We start from the raw sequence: 17,614 nt of genomic DNA, 5'->3' as shown, positions 1-17,614 counted from the left end.
AAGCAATTCTCCAGCCTCAGCCTCCTGAGTAGCTGGGATTACAAGTGCCTACCACCACACCTGGCTAATTTTTGTATTTTTAGTAGAGACAGGGTTTCACCATGTTGGCTAGGCTGATCTCTAGCTCCTGACCTCATGATCCACCTGCCTCGGCCTCCCAAAGTGCTGGGATGGCAGGCATGAGCCACCACTCCTGGCTGATACAAATGTCAAGAGTAAGAAACTTCTACATTGATCTGCATGAAGGTCCGAAGTATCTAGAGTAACACCAGAACTCCATACATAGCATCAATGATACCACTGATATTTAAAAAGTTACCAATTGAGTTAACTTTCTGGAATTATCATATCTTAAATTTAAGATAATTATTTAAGTGGATTTAAGCGTTAAATATGAATGGGGAAAAGAAACACTTGGTTGGATTTGCATCCAAAAAAAAAAAACCATATATACGAATGGGGAAATATAAGCATACAATTAAAATTCTGAAAATGTATATAGGTACCACCATAAACATGAAAAAAGGTTAAAAAGAAATTTAGGTATGTAAGCATTAGATCCCTTCTAAAACTAACTATAATAGTGATTTATCACTGTGGTGAAGGGTTCAGGCACAACTAACACTGACTGTCCTGTACAACTATCTACATTATCCCTTTCTTCATAATCTCTTTATATTGACTCTTTTTGCTACATTCTAAGCCACTGACATCATGGATGTGCTACATTAATTTTTTCTGCAGTAATGTACAAATAAAATTATGTTTAAAAGCTTTTGACTTAGAAATATAGTAGGAGGCAACTATAACCCTCTAAACATTCCTCTTACCCGAAACAGCCACTTTAACACAGGGACAGGACACTGGACATAGTGATAAGCAGACGTAAGGAAACCTTGTGTTGTCAAAAAAATCTGATCTGTTTTTCCCGATCTGAAAAAATAAAGTAAAATCAACATGGCTATTAACTTCATGGCAAAATACTTCTACTATTACCACCAACACATCTGACATAATCAGAGAAATGAGCAAACAAACTGTCTTCAGTCCATAAAGGTGGACTCTATACCAATATGGATGAGTTACTCATAAAATACATTTAATTGATGGCCTAAAGCTGATCCAATCTGTTGGCTAGGCTCCACATTTAACTGGCAGACAAAGCTACATCTGCTGGTAGTGTTGAGAAAGAGCCTATCAAGTCTCAGACTGGGGAAGTACTTTAAAAAATTGGCAGCAGAACTGATGTGATCTCTCTAGAGCTGAGATATCATGCACTGAGAGAAATTAGATCAGTTTGGGCACTGTGGTGGAGATTACTAGTTGCACATCCCAGCATCTATTTTTGCCTTTCTTCTTGGTAACTGAACCCTGATCTGTAGCTGCGAACACTGGCTGCCTGAAATAAACATCACTCTCTGGCTTCCCTTGTGGCCAAGTGTGGTCATATTGACTAAGTTTTCTATTCAACTAACTTAGTGTGTGGGAATGCTGTGTGGAATTTCTGGGAATTTGAACTAAAGGCTGGAGCTAGAACAGCACCCGAAGCTAGGTGCTAAGAATGGTGGAGAAGAAAGATTATATGGTAAAACTGGCACTCCAGCCCTGGACTTCCTGCTTTTATACTTCTTTCAAATATACTTCTTGTTTAAACCACTATTATTTTGACAATCACTGTTATTATACACCGATCTTAATCATAATTAATAAAGGCATGAGATGTGTCAAACAACTATCCTACACTGCTTCCTATAATTAAAGAAGAAAACATAAAGATCAATAGTAATAAGAGGATTAGGAAACTTAATAGGTCATAATAGAAATTAACCTTTTAGAAGATTACGTGAGTCAGAAGTATTTTAGAGTAATTTTTTATACATATAAAAGTAAAATGTCTATTTTTCTACTTACTTAAGAATAAGTTTTTCTACAGCACTTTGTCCAATAAAACCAGAGTCTCTTAAATCCAAGGTATACTGATTGAAAATTTTTCCAGAATTGAGGAAATTAAATATTTCTTCACCTGGATGATGATCAGGAATAGCATCAATTGTAACTGAAAATTTCTTTAGAAATTCCCTGAAACATAAAAAAAGTCAATCAATACCAAATTGTTACACTACATATAGTTTTGTATTTAAAAGCTGGGTGCAAAGAAAACTATTTTTTAAGCCAATGTTAATCCCAAATTAGAAGACTAGCATGAGACAAGTATGCTTTGCTTCTTCCACTTTTTGTAGTTGTTAGTCAAAAGCCACTAAATGTGTCTATGTGAAAAGAAACAATAACCAGGAGAAAAGATAAAAGATGAAACCTGGCCCTAACATTTGCCTTTCAAACCCATTACAGACAGAAACCTATCATAAATTATTCACTAACAGCCATCAATGGCCCATTTATTTTACAAAAACAAAACTAAAAAATGTAAAAACTTTAATAAGGTAAAATACATTATGAAAAATGCTATACTTGTGCTCTTCTAAGAGGCCATCCTCATCATCTGTACTGTCTTCTTCTCCAATTCTGATTGGGGATTTAATGCCTCGGCCTTGCCTTATGTCTTCTTGTAGTTGCTTCTGCAGTTCATCTAGCCTGAGAATTGCAAAGAATGTTATAACAGTTTACTCTAAAAATATTTTTTAAAAGTCTTTAATTTATATCTAAAAGCAGCACAAAGAAAACCCTTATTAAGTACCCTGGTATATGACAAATTTTGTTATACTATCGGTCAAATTATGTCTCCCAAATACATCACGATGTACAATTTTCATGAAAACAGATATATTTTAGGTGCTAGGCTTTTACCCAGTTACCAGTGTGGCATTAGAATAGTGTTCCACTGCATAAAAGACTTGAGGATTTCCATAAAGCTAGAACTTCAAGAATGATCTGTCCAAACCACTCACAGAATGGGAAAGGAAAAATGGCAAAGAATAAACATCACTAATTTGATTATCCTCTCTACTCTTTAAAGTTCACTGGGTTCTAGATGCCCAACAACCTGATAAGTTAACTAGGCTTTCTAGCAGCAGTAGTTGTCACTGTCATCATCATCACAACACCTAACACTTACCGAGCACTTAATATGTGACAGGCACTGCACTAAGGGCTTTATATATTAACTCTTTTAACCCTTACAACAACTCCATGTAGTAGTTTATAACACATTTTATAGATAAGAAAACCAACATTAGAAAAGCAAAGTAACTTGCAAGAGCTTGTAATGCAAGGATGTGGGATTCAGAGCCAGAGAGTCTAGCTCTAGAGTCCTTGCTTATACTGCCTCTCCAAGATTAAGTTATTTTAAACAAGGTCCTTACCCCAGCCACAAACAGTGGATAAGTACAGCTGAGGAGTAAATAACTAGTAAATGTACTGTTCTATCATTATAGAAAAGGGTCAATCATTCAATTAAACTAGTACTACTGTCTTTCATTTGTGAAGTGCTCAATTTTAAAGGAGGAACTTCAGATTTCATATCACAGATCACAAGAATTCATGAAATATTTAAAGAATTTTACAATACAGACAAGTTCTCTAATTAAATTCAGAAAGGGGGAAGCTTTTGAACTACTAATCATCTGAAAAATTCCTAAAGTTAGCTACTTGGTTATCAAGTTTGAGATATGTAGCACATACCAACTTCCATGTAATCAAGTCAGCTGAGCTGTTAGTGAAGTTCTCCAGGCTAGGTTCAAGGACACTCCTTGAATTAACAAGGAATATATTTTTCCCCTCTTATTAGCAAAACCTGTCCATAATTAGTCACATAAATTTCATTAAGATCATTATGATCCTCAACTTCTCCCTCTCTCTCTCTCTCTCTCGTGTGTGTGTGTGTGTGTGTGTGTGTGTGTGTGTGTGTGTGGCGGGGGGGGGGGTGTTCATCATAATTCTAAACTTTTTCCTCAAAAGAGTAACTTGATAGAAATATTTCAGAAAATTCTACCTGTGTGAACCGCCCCACCCACCAAACAAGCCAATTAAAAACAGGCAAAGAATCTGAAAAGACATTTCTCCATTTGTATAACAAATGGCCAATAAGCACATGAAAATATGTTAACATCATTAGTCATTAGGGAAGGCAAACCAAACAATAAGGAGATACCACTTTACTGTTAGGATGGCTATTATCAAAACAAACAAAAAACAAAGATAAAATAATGTGTTGGCAAAGATGTGGAGAAACTGGAACCCTTATTAATTGTTGGTGCAAATGTGCAATGGTGCATCCATTGTGGAAAACAGTGTGGCGGTTCCTCAAAAAATTAAACGGAATTACCATATAATCCAGTAAGTCCACTTACGTGTATATGCCCAACAGAATCTAAAGGAGAGACTTGAAGAGATATTTGTATACCCATGTTCATAGCAGCATTATTCACAGTAGCCAAAAAGTGGAAGCAATCCAAAGGTCCACTGACAGATGACTAAAGAAAATGTGTTATATACATAATACAATGGAATAATCAGCTTTAAAAAGAACGGAAATTCTGACACATGCTACAATATGAATGAACTCTGAAGACACTGCCCTGAATGAAATAAACAGTCGTAAAAGGACAAATATAATACCACTTACATGAGATAACTAAAACAGTCAATTTCATAGAGACAAAGTAGAAGGGTAGTTGCTGAGGGTGGGAGGAAGAGGAAAATGGGGAGTTATTGTTTAAAGGGTATGGAGTTTCAGTTTGGAAAGATGAAAAAGTTCTGAAGCTAGACGGTGATAATGGTTGCATAACATATAAATTTACTTAATGCCACTGAACTGTACATGTAAAAATGGTTAAAATGGTAAATTTTATATGTATTTTCCATTAAAAAAACACAAAAAATTCTACCCATGCTTTCGATCTAGAATTTCAGCTATCAGATACTAGTTGTAATAAACAGAAAGGAATTTATATTATTAGTTAGTGCAGTATACTATAAAAACCTGGATCTTTTGATCCAGTCTATGAACAAGAGAACCCATCTTATTCCCTTTTTTTTTTTTTTTTTGAGACGGAGTCTTGCTCTGTTGCCCAGGCTAGAGTGCAGTGGCGCAATCTCGGCTCACTGCCACCTCCGACTTCCGGGTTCACACCATTCTCCTGCCTCAGCCTCCCCAGGAGCTGGGACTACAAGCGCCTGCCACAACACCCAGCTAATTTTTTTTTTATTTTTTAGTAGAGATGGGGTTTCACCATGTTAGCCAGCATGGTCTCGATCTCCTGACCTCATGATCCACCTGCCTCGGCCTCCCAAAGTGCTGGGATTACAGGCGTGAGCCACTGCGCCTGGCCCCCCACTTTTTTTTTTTTTGAGACGGGGTCTTATTCTGTCACCCAGATTGGAGTGCAGTGGCTCAATCACAGCTCACTACAGCCTTGACCTCCTTGGGCTCAGGTGATCCTCCCAACCTCAGCCTGTTGAGTAGCTGGGACCATAGGTATGTGGCACCATGACTGGCTAATTTTTGTATTTTTTGTAGAGATGGGGTTTCACCATGTTGCCCAGGCTAGTCTCAAACTCCTGGGCTCAAGAGATTTGCCTGCTTTGGCCTCCTAAAGTACTGGATTACAGGCATGAGCCACCACACCTGGCCTCTTTTTTTCATTTGAGACTGGGTCTCACTCTGCCACCTAGGCTGCAGTGAAGTGGCGCCATCACGGCTCACCGCAGCCTTGAACTCCTGGGCTCAAGTAATCTTGCCTGGGTCTCCCAAAGTGTTCTGATTACAGGCATGAGCCACTGCGTCCGGCCAACATATCTTATTCTAACACAGTTGACAACAGAGTCCAAAATGCACGCTAATTTCTCATGATTTTTTAAAAAAGGTAAATTAAAAGCCACACAAACAAGCAAAATGTTAAATTTAGCAAATTAATCTTTATGCTAACGAACCTTTGTGTGTCTTCCATTTCCTTCACTAGACGTTCTAAGGTATTTGTGTAAGTTCCAGGATGAACATGTTCCTAAAACAAGAACATTTAGAAATACTTTACCACATGTCTTAGTAGAAGAACTGGGATGTTTTAAGTAATTAAGGGTACGAAAGACTATTTTCTATTTCAATAATCTGGGCCAGGATAACACCTTTCTTAAAGGATAATTTTCACCATCATGCTTTAAATCTAGTATTTTGCACTGCAGACAATTTGATTTTACTACCTATTAGGAAAGGCAGTACTTATAAAACCCTGCTAACTTTGAGATGTGACTGCAAACACTCAAGGATTCTGTGGCTACCCTGTCTTTACTTTTAAATTCTATTTTAGTAGAATCAAACTACTAATTTTTAGGTGTTACCATGGAATATTAACACCTTCCCCACCAAATTTTACAGACATCTTAGAATTTAATTCAGCTTATTCCCAAGATAGAATGAAGCACTTTATAAATAAAATTGCACACCACAATCAACAACATTTCTACACTCTACCTTCATTTACAGATGTGGTCTCCAAAGCAGGGGGTGTGCAAGGTGATCCATTGGGGTGCAGGAAGAAAATAATAGAACTTCTATTTATATGGAACTTCTATAGAGACTCCAGTAGAACTTAGTCTATAGTAACTTCTACGTCACTTCTACAGGAAAATACTTATTTTTCTCTTCTTCTTCCTTTTAAATTCTGTTTTTGCATATGCTTTAGAAAGTACACAGTATTATAGTGGTACATATATATAATCTAAAGGTATACATATATGTTGGGGTACATGCTCAAAAATTGTTTTTACTAATAGAAGTGTGTGTGATCAAAAGAGTTTGGAGACCACTGACTTACAGTAATAAAACTAAAGATATGGAAACTCATTTACCAAACAAGAATTATTCCATTTTCAGTACAATTATGAGTTATAATAAATACTAAATTTTAAAGTAAGTTCCAATAATCCACCCCTTTCACTAATTAATCATCTTTCCCTCTTCAAGTAAAGATAAATGTCACAGAACTACTTACTATATAGTCTGATGACTGAGATCTAAGCCCCTTGGAAAGAGCAGGAGGCTTTCCTGTAGTTGCAGGAGTCTGATTGAAGTTCAAAGCCATTATTTCTTCCAGTGACTTTAATGTTTCCTCTTCCTCATCACTGTCTAGGTTGTAACCTAAACTTTCTTCATCACTATCAAAATCACCCCTTAGTTTTCTTTTCAGTGCACTGCTACCTGCATTGGAATTTCCTGAACTCTCTCTTTCTGAAGGGGCTTTATCTGAAGGTGCTGCAGGGCTTGGGATACATGGCACAACTTCCAAAGCAGCAGGGGGAGACTTTGTAGGAGTGCCATATTCTGAGCTCAAAGGTCCCCCAGAAATTTTCCCTGAAGATACATTAGAATCGGCCTTATTAGTCTTTGCTTTGTGTTCCTTGTGTTTGGTGGATTCTGTAGAATGCCCAGAACATTCTTTAGATGAGGAACGCTCTTTATCTTTTTTAGAAACTGGAAGAGCACAATTTTTAGCATTTAATGGTACTAGAGAGGAACCAGCACTTGGAACACGGGAAAGTAAAGGTAGTTTTGTCTCCTTCTCCTTTGTCATGGAGCTAGCGGTTTTATTTTTCTGAAGGTTGCTAGCTTTTTTAATTGCAGACTTTTCCTGAGATAAAGGTAAGTGGGGTTTCTGCATCTTAGTCTCCTTGGTACCTGCCACTCGGATTTGGTCACTATTCCTGGTAGAATGGTGGCCAGAACTGCCAGAATTTGAAGGTGCCAAGCCTGCAGAAGAGCCATCAGTTTCATCATTCGGTTCCTTGGATATATCTTCTAAGCGCAACACATCACCAGGTGTCTTCAGTGCAATATGTTTTATAAATTTTTCTTTCTGATGTGGTCCATCAGGACGCTTCTCAAGGAAGGACTCTCTTGCTTTTGGTATCATAGATTCTCTTGTGCTTTTCAGATCTGAGTCCACAGAGTTCCTTTTTCTTTTTTCAGGGAATTTATTCTGCTTAGAGCCTGCTAAAATTTAATTTTTGTTAGATTAGTGAAAATATATACTTTCCAACTTTAGTAAAGTTTATTCAGTGTCTAGAACACCCTAATGAAAGGTTTAAAATTCTAAGTATTAAGGCTGAGTGAGATTAGTCACCATATATGGAATGCAGAAGAAGAGTTACTTATCAACTGGATAAATACTGGTGTCCAAGAAATTTAAAGCTAATGACAAATGCTCATTTTCATTCCAAAGCTATGAAAAGTTTACCACCTTAACAGAATTAAAGATGCCACTCCCTAAAACAAACAACTGCATATTTGTACCAAGTTAAGGATGCCATAGGTACTTTTGGAAATTCTTTTAGACCTAGGACTACCTGGTTGCAGAAATGTAACACTTCTACATTTAAATGTATAGTACCTTAAAACACGTATAGGATAAACACTTGAAGGCAGATAAATGTTAATTTCTCATTAAAAAAAAAAAATCACGCTGTGTCCCAATGCAGTATGACTGGTATACTTACAAAAGGTGTCTTTGTCTTTGGAGACAAAGACAGACATGCACAGAGGGAATACAAGGTGAAAATACACAAGGAAAAGATGCTATGTGACTGGAGTGATGCAGCTGTAAGTCAAGAAATGCCAAAGATTGCAGGCAAACACCAGAAGCTAGACGAGGTAAGGAAGTATTCTCCCCTAGAGTTGCCAGAGACATTACGGCCCTATTGATATCCTGATTTCAAACTTCTAGCTTCCAGAACTGTGAAACAATAATTTCTGTTGTTTTAAGCCACCCTGGTTTTGGCACTTTGTTATGGCAGCCCTAGGAAACTAATATAAGCTATATTTATTATAGCCCCATCCAGAAGTACTTTAATAACCACATACATTTGAATGAACCAGTTTTTAAAAATTCATATTGTGGGCTGAGTGCGGTGGGTCACACCTGTAATCCCAGCATTTTGGGAGGCCGGAGTGGGCAGATCACTTGAGGTCAGGAGTTTGAGACCAGCCTGGCCAACATGGTGAAACCCTGTCTCTACTGAAAATACAAAAATTAGCCAGGCATGGTGGTGCGTGCCTGTACTCCCAGCTACTTGGGAAGCCAAGACAGGAGAATCGCTTGAACCTGGGAGGTGGTGGTTGCACTGAGCCAAGATGGCACCACTGCACGCCAGTCTGGGCAACAGAGCAAGACTCCGTTTCAAAAAAAAAAAAAAATTTCACTTTAACCTGGTGCAGTGGTGTGTGCCTATATAGTCCCAGCTACTCAGGAGGCTGAGGTGGGAAGATAACTTGAGCCCAGGAGTTCAAGACCAGCCTAGGTACCAAAGCAAGACTTCAACTCAAAAAAACAAAACAACAACAACAAAAAAAAAAAAACACAAAAAATTCACTATTTGTGCAATCAGTATTCTCCAAACCAGATTTCCCTAAATCAAATTTTCTGCACATGGACAGATGTCTCCATTCCCCAAGAGTTGCTTTAAAAACCTAAAATGGCTGGGCACAGTGGCTCATGCCTGTAATACCACAACTTTGGAAGGCCAAGGTGGGAGTTCGTGAGCTCAGGTGAAACCCTGCCTCTGCGAAAAGTACAACCCCATCAATCCCTTCTCTAGTTAGAAAATTTCTTATCTTTTGGCCATGTCTAGTGGCTCATGCCTGTAATCCCAGCACTTTGGGAGGATCACTTGGGCTCAGGAGTTTGAGACCAGCCTAAGCAACATGGTGAAATAGTCTCTACAAAAAATACAAAAATTAGCCGGGTGCAGTGGCATGTGCCTGTAGTCCCACCTACTTGGAGGCTCAGGTGGGAGGACTGCTTGAGCCCCGTGAGGCTACAGTGAGCTGTAATTGTGCCATTGCACTCCAGCCTGGGCACCAGAGTAAGACCTTGTATTAAAATGAGTAAATAAAATAAAATAAACCCACCAAAACCAAACTTGAGAGGCAATTATTATTTGGATAGCTTGATCAATATATAATCTGAAAAATTCAATTTATAAAAATTAAATTAACTAATTAACAAATGCCCTTATCTCTGCTCTTTTACAGATATCTCCCATTACCTGAGGAAATCATTCCATCCTATTCAGTTTTCTGGGGTTAAATGTCTTACAAAAAGGACAGGGGTAACAGGATGAGAAATTAAATGACTAAACAAAAGAGAAGATTTGGGGTACTCATTATCTTACTTTTAAGTATGGGATTACAAAAAATGAGCTACAGAGCTGCCAGTTTGAGTTTTGTTCCATTTTTCTAGAGAAGTCAGATAATTTAAATATAGCTAGAAATGAGGAGAAATTCCTGCTTTGCTCAGGCATTATTCAGGGTTGATCCAGGAGGAGACAAACACTGTTTGTGGAAGATGTTTAGGATAAGTCAGCTTATTAAGGGGTTTCATCATCTAGAATTAGAGAAAAGTGAATTGGTACTGCAGGTAGGATCCCCTTTAGCAAGCTCTTCAGGTCAGGTGATTAATTGCAAAATGTTCATAATTCTTTTTGTATCCTTTGTCAGCCTGTAGAGAATATTTGTTTTACAGTTTTTCAAACATTTCAAATATACTAATACATAAAATATTCATATAAGAGAGAGATTGAGTTTGTAAAAAGAAAAAAAGGAGGCTGGGCATGGTGGCTCACGCCCATAATCCCAGCACTTTGGGAGGCTGAGGCAGGAGGATTGCTTGAGCCCAGGAGTTCAGTGCTGCAAGTGAGCTACAATCTCACCACTGCACTCCAGCCTAGGAGACAGTGAGACTCCATCTCAAGAAAAAGGAAAAATCCAAAGGCCATTAATAGGTGATTGGTTATTAATCAGTTACGACATGTACTAGCAATGGATTAAATTTCCCCTCAGAATTCAGCCAAAAGACAGGGCTCTAGAAGACCAAAGGGCTAAATGCCTAGTCTAACATTACTTCTGAAATCCCTGAACTTGTATGTGATTAATGATTGCGTGATTATGTACATTACCATGACAATTGATTAAGTGTATTAACAAGATGAACAAGACATATCATTTGGATTTTTATTTTTATTTATTTATTTTTTTCGAGATTGAGTCCTGCTCTGACACCCAGGCTGGAGTGCAGTGGCACCATCTCAGCTCACTGCAACCTCCACCTTCCAGGTTCAAGCAATTTTCCTGCCTTGGCCTCCTGAGTAGCTGGGATTACAGGCTTGGGCACCATGCCCAGCTAATTTTTGTAATTTTAGTAGAGACGAGGTCTCACCATGTTGGCCAGGCTGGTCTCGAACTCCTGACCTCAGGTGATCCATCTGCCTTGGCCTCCCAAAGTGCTGGGATTACAGGCATGAACCACTGCGCCTGGCTTAGATTTTTAATAATTTTGCTATCAGACACAATAAGCATTCTTCATGCTATCTAGATTGAAATATCCCCTTGTCCTTTACATGCTGAAATTCTGTTGATGTTAGTCAATTGAAGTATAAATGTATATTTATTAAGAGTATAATGCTATAATTATTAGTGATTATGAAACACATGCAAAAATATTAGTAATAAAAATATAAGTGAAGGCAACCATCATAAGTCAGCCTCTGAAAATATGTAGAAAGCATCTTTTCCAAGCAGTACTCAAAAACTTTGCTAGGTGGGATTATATAAATGAAACTACTTTAGCCACCATGAATGAAATTTGCAAATCCAGGAAATGAAAAGATTTTTTCAAATCTTAAGTCAGAGAAAAAAGAAAAGGAATAATGTGGTAGCCACACCACCAGCAGCAGCCCCTTATATAAAATAATATTTTGTTCTTCCATTAACTTTGGTGCAAGGTGATCATGTATTTAGTATTAAAAATGTGCAATACAGTGAGTGCAGAAGCAATCTCCTGGCTGAGAAATTCCTGTTCTCCTACAATAATGTCAAAATTCACTAAAATTTGGTCATAAAATCAGCAACATTATAAAAATTAAATAAACAAAAAACACACAAAACTTTAGATTTATTCCTGTATCCTAGAAGTTCCTTCTATAATGGTAAAATACGGTTTCAGCCTTGGCTGAAGATTGATTTTACCAGTTGAGAGTTCTTGGTCAAAATGCAATGCACCTCTAAAATATAAATAAAATGAAGTAGATGAAACCTGAAGGAGGAATTAGAACTGTCTCTCTGTACTTTGGCTTTTCCATCTCTAAAAGTAAACCACCATATAAAGTTATGAGGTTCAAACGAATTAGAAGCACATAAAATGGCATAGCACACAGTAAGTACTCAATGAAAGTCAGCTATTATTATCGTGTCCAATGTATCTTACTGAATGTGGGAATTTGTTTTTCAAAATGTATAGTCACATCAGGAAAAAAATCGGATACACTAGACTATTAACTGTTGTTAGTTGTGGAGACCTTTCATTTCTTGTTGCAAACTTCTGCAGTGTTTGCCTTTTTAATCTTCTATTTTCTAGTTTTAAAAAAAGATAAAATGTACTGAATTAACAGATTTGTTATTTTATATTTTTTTCAATCAATAAATGCTAAAAGTACAAACTAATGTCATGTAGATATCCTTGAAATTTAATATTAAAAAGGGATCCTTGGATTTGAAATATTAGAGAACACTGCTTTTTATCATGGTAACAGTCTCAACCCTATACAAAGCATCTTCAACATAATACCAACAACTCAGTCTACAATTCCAAGATTATAAGATTATGTTTCCTGGGGGCCCGGTGCAGTGGCTCATGCCTGTAATCCCAGCACTTTGGGAGGCCGAGGTGGGCAGATCACGAGGTCAGGAGATCGAGACCATCCTGGCTAACGTGGTGAAACCCCGTCTCCACTAAAAATACAAAAAATTAGTCGGGCATGGTGGTGGGCACCTGTAGTCCCAGATATTTGGGAGGCTGAGGCAGGAGAATGGTGTGAACCCGGGAGGCAGAGCTTGCAATGAGCCAAATTACACCACTGCACTCCAGCCTGGGCGACAGAGCGACACTCTGTCTCAAAAAAAAAAAAAAAAAAAAAAAAAAGATTATGTTTCCTGATGTAGCCAAGGATTCAGAAGGAAACACTGAATACCAGTATGAGAAACATACTGTTAGGAACTCCTGAAGAAGGCAGAGAAGATTCAAGACAGATTACAAATTATATGCACTAGGTCAGGTGTGGTGGCTCATGAGCTCAGGAGTTTGAGACCAGCCTGGGCAACGTGGCGAAACCTCGTCTCTACAAAAATACAAGAAATTAACCAGGCATAGTCGCCCACATCTGTAGTCCCAGCTACTCAGGAAGCTGAGGTGGGAGAATCATTCGAGGCCAGGTGGTCAAGGCTTGCAGTTGAGTCGTGATGATGCCACTGCATCCCAGCCTGGGTGACAGAGTAAGACCCTGTCTCAAAAACAAACCCAAATTATAAGTACTAGATTCAGGGACTAGTCTTTTTTAATATGATTTTACCAAACTCTTAATTAATATGAGACACTGAATTCATCCCCAAGAAGGGAACTGCATATTTAAACAAATTTATTTTAAAAAGCAGTGCCATTAAAATGGAAATTTATTTAGAAATCCATAAATTTAATTTTGATTCTACCTGAAGTAGGTTCCCATGAATCAGAAGAGGATCTTTTTCTTGAGAGATGTCCATTTTCCTATGAGCACAATGAGATAAAATTAATTAAGTGTTGGGGACAGTAAAGAATGTGAAGGCATTCTTCCTAACATTTAAACACAGATTTCTAGATTGAATAAGGCAAGCACCCATATTTGGAGGTAAAGCCTAATGTCTATAATAAAATATTTAAAGATCTTAAGGTTTTTGTCATAAAAATTAAGGGCATTTGTATCATAAACATGTAAAAATATCATAAAAATGAAGTCAGTTTTCAAAATGCTGATTTACGTTTATATCAATAATTCAAGAATATTATATTAGAACACTGTATTTTTGAGACACGGTCTCGCTCTGTCACCCAGGCTGGAGTGCAATGGTGTGATCAAACTCACTGCAACCTTGATCTCCTGGGCTCAAGCGAGCCTCCCACCTTAGCCTCCTAAGTAGCTAGGAGAACAGGCACATGCCACCATGACTGGTTATTTATTTATTTATTTGTAGTAGAGCCAAGGTCTCGATATGTGGCTCCGGCTGGTCTCAAACTCCTGAGTTCAAGCAATCCTTCCACCTAGGCCTCCCAAAGTACAGGAAGCAGGAGGATCGCTTGAGGCCAGGGGTTCAAGGCCAGCCTGGGCAGTATAGGGAGACCTGTCTCTACAAAAAAATACAAAAATTAGTCAAATATGGTGGCAGGTACCTGGAGTCTCGACTACTTGGGAAGCTGAGGTGAGAGCATCATTTGAGCCCAGGAGTTTGAGACTGCAATGAGACATGATCACGCCATAGCACTCCAGCATGAGCGACAGAGCAAGACTGTCTACACATAAATAAATAAGACTATACTTGCCTTAAAAAAAAAGAATGCTTACTTTTCTGACTAAAAAAGATCTTTGTTCCCAGTCTGAAAAAACTAAGGATAAGAAACACTGCTTTACTGAGTTCGATGAAGGGCAACTGGAGGAAATGTAATGAAACCAGCTTCTACACAAACTGTGCATAAGTATTTCCTTCAGGAAAGACGTCAATGTGATGTAACAACTCTTAAATATTTTTAAATTTAGTATTCTAAATATGACATAGCAGTAGCAATGCTAATTCAATAATTCTTACACATACCACATTTGACAGATTATTTTTTCCAGGTATGATGTCATTCTGTTTCCTTTGTTCCTGCCTTGGTTTATATTTTCTTTCTATACTAGATTTTAAGGAAAGACTGCTTGCTTCTGAGAAAGAATTCTCGGAGTTGATTCTCTGCTCCATTTGCTCCTTTCTCAACCTCTTTAGTTCTCGTTCTCTGCAGTAAGAAGCTAGTGACAACTGGAATTTAGCTCCCAGTGGGCTTTCTTCCGGGTGGTGCCTGGACAGGCTGCTCCTGCTGCTAAGACTTCTGGAGCTGTTATTGAAGATGTCAGCTTCTGCCACTGTGGTCTGCTTTTTGGAGTCTGCATTGGTTTTGCCTCGATCTCTATCATTCTTCTCATTATTTTCATGAATGAATAGTGACTTCCTTCTCTCTGGGGATCGATGTTTTTTCTTTAGTGACTTCATCTCCTTTGGCAAGTGATATGAAGAAGGAACATAGATATTTGTTCCTTTGGCTAGATATTTGGAGGCTAGTGACAGACAAGGCCGACGTGACTCATGTATACCATGATCTTCATGGTGCTCTTTAACACCTTTCATGAAAGCTTCTATAATAGGGCTCTTTTCTGGTGGCACCCTTTTGGGTTTAGATTTTTTTGGTGAGGATAGTTTCCTTTCAAACTGCTCTGTCCCAGTGATAGACAATCTACTTCCTCCATATTTGATGTTTGATTTTTGTGGTGAATCCAACATGTGTCTGTCTAAATAGCCAATTAAAACACATACAAATTGCATGTTAGTAAAATATTTAATATTTATCTAAATTATTAATGTTTAAAATATAAATTAAACTATACTAATGTTACCACAAAAATTTTCAAACCAACAACTTGGATAATGATACACACTTTATTGGGGGGTAAAGGAGAAATTAAGACATGATTTATTTGTTAAAAGCCTTAGTTTCATAAAGCTCTCTTTTGGTACATCATATAACCTCCCTATGGCTCTATAAATTACTGTATTAGAGAATCAAAATAGTATGTATTATGAACATTAAATTTTTTACTAGAATAATATTTTAAATGTAAGAAAACATAACAGCAAAAAGACTTTCATATTTAGAACTTCAGTTTATCCTTGTAAAACAAAATACTGCATCTTCATTTTATTTTCAATTTTGAACACTACGTTTACTAAAAAAGTTTAGAGTAGGTTTTAAAGTTGAATCTGTCTCTCTCCTCACCCCCAAAATAGCCCACGAAAAATGCATCAACAGTGTACATACCTTGTTTTGAAGCTGGTTTGAAGAAATCTATAATTGACTGCTTCCTGAAAATAAAAGCATAATATGGCATCATATAAGCAAATATTAAAACCTTCATAACTCAGATTAAATGGAGAAAGATTTATAAAATAAAGGCTGGATTTCACTATTTGGTTTAATAAAGTTCTGACAATGGTAACAATGCTTTGCTAAACTGTTCATTAAAAAAATAGAAAATATAACGTATCACTTCCTATAGGAGTTCATTTATAAAAATACAACTGAGGTTTATATTATTTATAGTACTTAAATAGGTAAGACTGGTGTGTAGACCCAAGGAATTAGTACAGAGTGCTTCTTAAGACTGAAATGTTCACGGCTACATGGTAAAATGCAACATCTTGGGTATCAGCATATGAACCTACTTGTTCTCTGCAGACATTGATACAAAATAATTACTTGGTATCTAAGCACAGCTGCATTTTAAAATTTAGAATAACAAGCTAAAAAAAAAAACTCAATAGATGTATGCCAAATGAATAATGGGGATTATAAAAATGGAGTAAAACTTGAACAGACTCTCATAACAAGAGTAGAACAGTAGATGGTAGAATGGCAATACAGGTGATTTGGCTGATCTAGGGAATCAGTTGAAGAGGAGTTTGCTGGACAAAGGCAGAAAAGAAAAATACCAAACTTACGCTACCCTCTTTATACATTAAGATGTTAATCTAAGTAACAGCAGAAATTAGAATGAGTTGTCACAACTAGTTTCAAATTCTTAATTTTTTATCAAAGAATCCTTAAGATAGTTACAAAAATAACACATTGCTTGGGAAAAACACAAGGAGAAAAGGAAGAAAGTTAACAAGAATAACAAAAACCAAATTAATTTTTAAGAATTTCTGTACCGTAAAGACTGGATTTCATTATCTGGTTTAACTAATCAAGTTCTGACATTGGCAATAATGCTAAAGTGAAATAGGAATCCATTACCAGAATTCGTATTCTGATTTGTTCACTGTAGAGTTGTCAGCCGCAAAAAAGGGGATGTTATGATATGCTGAACAAAAAATTAACTTTCTGGTAAATTTTGCTAAAATGTATCATTTTACTGAAAGAGAATAAGCTATAGACTATTGATTTCCCTAAACATTCATCCACTATGAGGTTGGAATGCTCAGTGAAAATTCCAACAATCCAAGTTTCTTGAAGGTTAAGCTTCTTGTACACTTTACTGGTCACATTAGAAGAGCAATGCACATCTTTACTGGTTTACCAAGTCCATCACGCTTGTCTGAGATGTTGGTATAAAAGCTAAGTGCTTATGAGATGAATATGAGTGACGGGCTATGGAAGAATATATGCATTTGTTTACATAAATTATACTAGGCAAATTAACTCCACCAGAGTAAATGTTGGAGGTTCTGCAAAGGGAAGAAGGATGATACCTTGTTATTGATCTTGTTATTGATTGAGGAGAGATGGGAAGGGACCCAGAAGCAGCTCATTTGTTGCACACAAGATAATTCTAAATGCATTTTACTAAATGTAACACTGTATCTCTTCCCTGAAATATTGGACCTCAGACTCCTTTTTGATTAATACACCAGAAAGAGAAAAAAATGATTTTGGGTAAAACATACAAGAAACCTGTAAAATAACCATGAATGTAACTTTCAAGAGGTAGGTTCTCTAAGTTCATATGCACACAAATGTCCACTGCTTATTTAACAACTGGCTTAAAAAAA

The 17,614-nt window shown here is 37.2% G+C and overlaps 1 protein-coding gene across 10 annotated transcripts in view; it reads right to left on the bottom strand.

The window, feature by feature from the left end:
* SLF2 (SMC5-SMC6 complex localization factor 2) overlaps nt 1–17,614 on the bottom strand; it is a 54,757-nt gene that overhangs the window by 35,176 nt on the left and 1,967 nt on the right. For 4 of the 10 annotated variants that reach the window (XM_024346543.3, XM_024346546.3, XM_024346542.3 and 1 more), the window contains exons 2-9: nt 15,885–15,928; nt 14,627–15,357; nt 13,490–13,547; nt 6,948–7,945; nt 5,890–5,960; nt 2,470–2,592; nt 1,912–2,079; nt 831–933 (exon numbers count right to left, since the gene is read on the bottom strand). In XM_024346543.3, the coding sequence (XP_024202311.3) occupies nt 831–933; nt 1,912–2,079; nt 2,470–2,592; nt 5,890–5,960; nt 6,948–7,945; nt 13,490–13,547; nt 14,627–15,357; nt 15,885–15,928 (2,296 nt within the window). Of the gene's footprint in view, nt 1–830; nt 934–1,911; nt 2,080–2,469; nt 2,593–5,889; nt 5,961–6,427; nt 6,522–6,947; nt 7,946–13,489; nt 13,548–14,626; nt 15,358–15,884; nt 15,929–17,614 lie in introns of those variants that run through there. The other 6 variants (XM_024346544.3, XM_054659865.2, XM_054659867.2 and 3 more) reach the window with 4 other exon arrangements.

The sequence above is a fragment of the Pan troglodytes genome, chromosome 8 (genome assembly GCF_028858775.2).
Source record: "Pan troglodytes isolate AG18354 chromosome 8, NHGRI_mPanTro3-v2.0_pri, whole genome shotgun sequence".
In the NCBI taxonomy this organism is placed as follows: Eukaryota; Metazoa; Chordata; class Mammalia; order Primates; family Hominidae; genus Pan; species Pan troglodytes.
The sequence above is the reverse complement of the archived record's forward strand: the minus strand, read 5'-3'. Positions and strand labels throughout refer to the sequence as shown.